Source organism: Lolium rigidum, chromosome 5 (assembly GCF_022539505.1).
Source record: "Lolium rigidum isolate FL_2022 chromosome 5, APGP_CSIRO_Lrig_0.1, whole genome shotgun sequence".
Taxonomy (NCBI): domain Eukaryota; kingdom Viridiplantae; phylum Streptophyta; class Magnoliopsida; order Poales; family Poaceae; genus Lolium; species Lolium rigidum.
Window position 1 is genome coordinate 175747382 of NC_061512.1, and position 7460 is coordinate 175754841.

The 7460-nt window shown below is 40.6% G+C and overlaps 1 protein-coding gene across 1 annotated transcript; it reads left to right on the forward strand.

Annotated features, from left to right (window-relative positions):
* Window positions 1-5757: 5757 nt before the first annotated feature.
* Window positions 5758-7205, forward strand: LOC124651222. Its single transcript, XM_047190344.1, has 6 exons — window positions 5758-5783; window positions 5890-5951; window positions 6027-6115; window positions 6202-6324; window positions 6399-6546; window positions 6614-7205. Exons 3-6 carry the CDS (start codon window positions 6079-6081, stop codon window positions 6672-6674), a joined length of 369 nt encoding a protein of 122 aa, XP_047046300.1. The 5' UTR covers window positions 5758-5783; window positions 5890-5951; window positions 6027-6078; the 3' UTR covers window positions 6675-7205.
* Window positions 7206-7460: the final 255 nt, after the last annotated feature.

Sequence of the window (7460 nt, forward strand, 5' to 3'; positions counted from 1 at the left end):
TGGTTGATGAATAGTACTTTCGAGACAAGCAATCAATAAGACTTGCATAAGAGTTAACTCATAAAGCAATAAATTCATAGTAGAAAGCTTTGAAGCAACACAAAGGAAGATATAAGTTTCAGCGGTTGCTTTCAACTTCAACATGTATATCTCATGGATAATTGTCAACATAAAGCAATATAACAAGTGCAATAGGTAAGCATGTAAGAATCAATGCACAGTTGACACAAGTGTTTGCTTCTAAGATAGAAAGAAGTAGGTAAACTGACTCAACATAAAAGTAGAAGAAAGGCCCTTCGCAGAGGGAAGCATGGATTACTATTTTTGTGCTAGAGCTTTTATTACTTCTATAAATGTTCCTAGACTACCCGGCCAACCAGCCATCCAAAAGGGGCACATCAATCTCGTTCGTCCAGTCCCGTAGCTACAGTAATTTCCATGTCCCGCTTTTTACCTCAACCGTTGGATACGGTAGTTTCATTTTTCACCTTCCGCTTCCCCTTATGGGTGCATGACGACCGGGCCCGAGGGCGTGCGGGGCCGCCTCCGGAAGGCAGCGACGGCAGTGAGCTCGCGTCGCCCTGCGTGAGAGGAATCTTTGCGACGGTGAAACCCTAGGCCCAATCCCCGCCTCCGCCTCGTCCCTGGCTCCTCCCCTCCTCTCCTCCTCTCGTAACAAGCGGCGGCTCGCGCGCTCGCGCTCGCCCTCGATTTCATCCAGCGACGACGGCTGGCCGCGCGCGCTCGCCCTCGATTTCATCGAACGACGGCGGCGGAAGGGAGCAGACGAGCGGCGCCGGAGGCGACTGGACGCGTGCGCCCTGCTCAGCCATAGCCGGCCTCCTCTCGCTGAGCCTTGCCATGCGCCGCATGCCCGCCTTCCGCCGCCTCGACCAAGAAACCGGCGGAGGGTGATTGGATTTTTGAGGGAAGCTTCTCATGAGAGAGAGGCTCGAGTGAGCCTCGGTTATCCCCTCCTCTTCTCTCTCCGTGCTACACTTCCTCTCATATCCTGGACAAATTCATCCTATTTTGTGCCTACATCATCTAGGATTTTCTCCCCTCTTGATCTGTATTGATGCCACTATTTGCAGATTCGGTGTGCTTATGGTTGAATCTGGGTTGATTTTTGTGGAAAAAATTGTGGTGAGATTGAGATTGATATCCCCTTTTGTCCATGATGAACAACTGCTGCTTTTGTTGCGTGTGCTTCCAACCTGTGCGCAGGTGGAGCTGGTACCTCTCCCTCCCTATATTTCTTTTCAATTTTTTTGGTATAGGTCCGTGCTACACTTTCTCTCGCATCCTCGGACAAATTCCTCCTACTTTGTGCCTACATCATCTAGGATTTTCTCCACTCTTGATATGTATTGGTGCCACTGTTTGCAGATTTGTTGTGCTTTGGGTTGAATCTCGGTTGTTTTTATGGATAAGATTGTGGATGCGCTTCGTCGTCATTGTCACCGAGGATGCAAGACATCATGCTTGTGGACATGGTGGTGGCGCTTGACCTGGTAGAGTGGTTTTCATGATGTATTCTTTCTGGGAAGAAACACAAGGGATAAATCTGAAATTGTGGACTCAAAGAATGGTTAGTGCAGTTCATGTATTTTCTCAGCTGTTATGATCCGGACCTAAATATAGGTTAGAAGTCTAAAGTACTGTCTCAAAGCTTCTCTCCACGTGTAATGATATTCCTTGCTACAGAGCTAGCTTTGGTCATATTTTGGGTATGCTGTAGATGTTTCCGTGCACTCGCTCATTTCGAGAAATATGTTGTAGCTTTGGTCATATTTTGGGTATTTCGAGTATGCCGCAGTAGATTCTTATTGTTACTCTTTTGGTAAAAGGGAGAGGTTCTTGTACTGTTTGGATAGAATTATGAGTCCCTCGTGGCTTATATGTCTTATAAAGCTAGGAAGAATTTAATTTTTGGATATTTGTGTTTCATTTTTGTTTTATGATGTTCAAAGCTTCTCTCCACGTGTAATGATATTCCTTGCTACAGGCTAGCTTTGGTCATATTTTGGGTATGCTGTAGATGTTTCCGTGCACTGCTCATTTCTGAGAAATATGTTGTAGCTTTGGTCATATTTTGGGTATTTCGAGTATGCCGCAGTAGATTCTTATTGTTACTCTTTTGGTAGAAGGGAGAGGTTCTTGTACTGTTTGGATAGAATTATGAGTCCCTCGTGGCTTATATGTCTTATAAAGCTAGGAAGAATTTAATTTTTGGATATTTGTGTTTCATTTTTGTTTTATGATGTTGACATTCTGTTCGTGTTAGCATTTCAGCCAACATCTTATATGCTCATCTTATTCCCCAGCTTATAAGAAGATAAATCAAATTACATGGAGAATTTGCCCGGCCTGCTCATCTCTAGGTACAACAAGGCGTTCGGTGAACCTGCAACAACACAATGGGAGGTTGGTTCTCTTGCCAAGTTCTTGTGTTTGTTCATATTCGAGTCCTCCGATAATAATTAGCCACTCAACCACTATCCGAAGTTGAAGTTTGCACTGATTGTATTTTTACCTTACCCCTAAAAATTTCATTGAACAAATTGATTGCAATTTACACTTCCGTTGTTATTTCGGATGTGAAAATAGATAAATTAGTTAAATGGCCATCGGACTGTGAGTATATATAGTTCATATATTTTCTTGTTTCTTGGCCTACCCCTACAAATTTCATCTAACTAAATGATTCAAACTACATAGTACTGTCTGCGGCTAATAAATAACCTAATTCAACAAACAGTAATTACGGTAGTAGTATCAAGTGCCATTATAAGTCACAAGATGGTGGGGCATCATGCTTTGTTTGGCATCAGGATTCTTCATTTTAATGAAACTTCAGATTTGATATTAGTTACCTGATGTAGAATTCAAAATAAATACGTGCACTAAGCTCATTAAGGTATCATAGGGGAGAACAACCTATGTTTTCTGAAATTATATTTGGTTATGTTTGCGAAAGTAGACAAATAGCAATCTTGATGAAACACTGCATTTTTAATTCATGGTAACGGTATTTCCATGTGATCTGAAGCTAATGCCTTTTAGAATTAGAAACGGGACTACGGTTTATGTTTTTCCAAGTTTTCTCGTTTGTATCTATATGCTTTTCGCAACCAATTATTAAGTTCTATCTTAATATGTAGAGACCATAAGATCAAACTGGTTCTTTGGGATGATCGAAGTTGAGGGCTTTGTGCTATGGGAGATACCGAACACTCATTGCCTTTGTTGGACGATTGCCTAAGATGGTCAAAGGTAAATTTGTTGGCTGATTTTTTAGATGGCATTCTTACTGCCCAGTACAACGAGAATGATCTGAACTCGAGATATTGTTATAAGGTGATTTGTCACTAATTTTGTATTTTTCCTGTTTGCAGACCTTCTGCTTTATCTGATTCTATTCTTCCATTCTCCGTGGCATGATAACAAATTAACTTTGTGCTATGGGAGATACGGAACACTCATTGCCTTTGTTGGACGATTGCCTAAGATGGTCGAAGGTAAATTTGTTGGCTGATTTTTTTAGATGGCATTCTTACTGCCCAGTACAACGAGAATGATCTGAACCTGAGATATTGTTATAAGGTGATTTGTCGCTAATTTTGTACTTTTCCTGTTTGCAGACCTTTGCTTTATCTGATTCTATTCTTCCATTCTCCGTGGCATGATAACAAATTAACTTTAATTCCCAGCCTCTCCTTGCCTTCCAATGCGGTATTGCTTACTTCAAAAGACCTTTTGGTCCTTCTAATAAGTTAAGGTCAGCATATTTTGCCTTGTCCTACTGCTCTGCATTCTGACAGATTGAGCACCGCCTAAACCACCTCCATATAACCACTTTTAGTTATCAATTCGCCCGCAGCAACCTCGTTCACCTGCGCGGACGAGCGCCAGCCACCATCATGTACACCATCTCGATCTTCTGCTATGTTGAGGTTTGTCTCTTCTCCTTACTAGGAATGAAAAAGTAGAGAACGAAATGCAAAAATTAGGGGCTCAAGCACTCTGATTTACGAGGTGCAAAATGGGGCAAGAGCTTAGTAGTTCATGCTGCAATTGACAAGCACGCCATGGTTGCAAAGTCTAATTCGGGAGTGGGTGAATACCTAGAAGCCAAATTATGATGTTGTTCTAACTTTTCAGTTTTCCTGTTGATATTGTGAATTAAAGGCTGCAATCAATAAGAACAGAATACTATGTTTGATTCAGGTATTCATGTTAAAGGATTCCTTCTCTCGTAGTCAAGATACCACATATAAAATTTACTTAAAGGAGGCTCCCCACATAATGTCGACTTTGGCTCTGCATTCGAGAGATGCACAGAGTGCAAATTTTTATTTGTTTTGCAGGTTCATCCATAAGGTAATGATTTAAAGGTTCATTCATCAAATATAATATGAGTCATTTGTTGTATAGATTATAGGTACTTATTGTATCTTATTCTTCTAGGTTCATGGATAGATATTCTCATATTTTTATAAATGGATATCATTGATCCCATCCATAAAGTAATGATTTAAAGGTCCAATGTGTCAAGATTGGTCATTTTTTAGTATGTGCTTTTGAGGCGTAGACGCATAGTTCTGAGATTTTATTTACTTCACGGTGCCGATAACTCAAAATAGTTAGGCAAGTTGAAAATAGAATTTATTAAATTCTTAAGTTTTGTTGTGGCCAGTTTCTTGATTCTCATAGTCTCCTTTTGTGGATTAATGGTTTTGGTTTAGAAAGAAGAGCTCGGAAGGTTTATTAACTTTTTCCTAATAATGTACATTGGTTTTTCAGAAATAACAATTGTGCAATTATATTTTTATGATGGAACTCCATTTTGTAATTACGATATCAGGTGTGAAATTGGTAACCTTTAAGGGAGCAAGCTTCTTTTGCAAGCACTTTTTGATTTTGTTGTTTTCCCTGCATGTCTGGTTCATAGAGTTAGTGCAGGTTGTACTCACCATAGTCTATCAGCAACTCCCTTTATCCCCTCTCTTTATTTCTGTATTGATAAATTAATCTTGATTAGGCATGTTAGCTGTTATCTAAATGTTGATTTTGATATTATGCGGCTTGGCCAGCCTACTGATGATGTTTACATAAATATTAATGCGATGATTCTGTCCAAGAGTTATTCTTTCTTTCACATCTGTTTGTCTGGCCATCAGGTTCATCGTCATGTGCTATATTATCATAGGTCATCGTCTTCTGCATGATTGACTATAACCAGTTGTGGTCGCTTGCTCAAGTAAGACTAAACAATCTGCAAGGAGCCTCTTTTTTCACAAAAAAAAGTTACGCAATTGTGTACATTTTTCGAGTTTGATTATTAGTGTTATTTTGCATGGGCTGCTGAAGGCGCGCGGTGCATCCTTTTCAAAGCCATTCTTTTCAAGTGGGTAAAAGAGAAAATAGAAAATGAGAACTTACGGAACGAATTTGCTCATGCCGGCGAAACAATGCTAAAGTTTTCTCACCACATGCTCTCTCTTGTATGTTCAATTTGGGGATAGAGGTGGAGTTCGAGTGTAAAAGATGGAGGTGAATCGGCCGAGGTAGGTTTATATGCGGGTGATGGTTCGGTTCATTTAGCATGGAATGAAATTCTATTTCATTGAATATCCGCAATTTTTTCTTTGCTTACGATGTTTGCCATTATTGCCATTGTTCTATTGGAACTTTATTATTGTGGTCCTCAATTTTTCATTAGGCCGAAAACCTAAATTATTTACCCATACACATTCGGGCCACCGGATGCTCCAAAGAAGGTTAGCTAGATTCATCAAACCAACCAACAAAATGCTATGATGCTAATCTGTGCGCTGATATATTTCCCACCTTATTTATGTGTTGCCCCTGGTAACAAACAACTAGGAGGATCTTGATGCATCTGTATGCCTGATAACACCAGATAAATTCGAGGGAGGGCCCTCAAGGTATAATCTATGTTCTTACTCATGCTCTCCTAGCCCGATTATGGTATACTGTTTGACTCCTATATTCTGAAACAGAGCAAATCTTGGAAGTACTAGCAAGCCTGTACGCAGAGAACTTTTCTTAGCGATGCAGCAAGGCACCCCGCCTTTGCTTCGGCAAAAGAGTATACCCTTTCTCGTCGTATATTATTTGGTCGGCGTATCTTTCGCTCTTGCTTTCTCACATAAAGTTCATCTTCTACCTGTTTAGAAGGGATAAATCTTACATTCCCAGCTGTCACTCCGCCCCAAGCCACAGAAAACCGCAAGAAACGCAGAATAATCCTTCGTTTACAGCGTTCTGAACCAGCAACTTTTGCTCGTACCGCTTCAGGTCATTGACTCATAACACTGCCTTCCAATTTGCAGTGTGTTAGCTACACTATGCTGATGTATCTTTCTCCACAGGCCATGTTTTGGATGATCTGGTACCTTTCGTTCCAACCAGCGTGGATCAGAGACAGCCAGATCAGTTGCCACATGATGCATTCCGTAAAACTGCTCTTGTTGGTACAGGGTCAGCTGCCCAGTCTCCGACACCGCCGGACATTAAAAAGTCAGTAATTTCTTCATACTATATGCCGTATTTACTAGGTACATGCTAACAGGCGATGGAATTGTAGTTGTGGTACGTCAACTATCAAAGAAACAGCCACTGTGGCTGTGAAGGAAAGGTCCCCTTAGTCCCTGGAAGTTGGCGGGTGCGTTACTCCAGCTTCAAAGGTACTTACATTAGTAAAAGCATAGAAATATATCTGCATACTCTATTCTCTAACGCCACGTTTAGAGCAACCTACAGACTTGTAGAAATGTAGCATGCTTTATAGGCGTCCATCTTAAATCTACTATTACCTTTTTTTGAAGATTTGGATCTATTACTAGCATACTGAAATAGTTCGTCTTGCAAGAGTACCACTTCATTAAAAAGCAGTTTGAAATCTTTCCTTCAACCTAACAATTTTTCGTTCGAGAAGGCAGCAGCCTAATACTGAAATTATCACTCACTCCCAAACATTTACTGAGTACAAAGATCTTTCTTTCACTCCAAAAGGATACAATCCTACTGAAATTATCACTCTTTCTCAAACATGAACTGAACATCCTCTCATAATGATGGTTGCATCAGTGGTTTATATTGGAAGCAAACCTGTTTTTTGGTAACTTCTTCTACGCTGGTGACTGTTGGCTGAAGTTATTCCAGTGCGAGAACTGAGCTATACTTCAAGTGTAGCATCGGACCCATGCTATGTACGGAAACCGTGTCAACATCATATTATTTCCGAGGAGGGTTGCGGGTAATTATTCTTCAAACTATTTGATTTCCATTGAGTAGTCAAAATCTTCTCTCTTTATTTAGTCAAAGGAGGCTGAATAGAAAGCTCCATCATTATTTATCGTGTGGCCTTTTGTTCCCCGAGAAAAGGAAAGCATAGCTGATCATTCATATGGGGCATTACGGCATTCTTACGA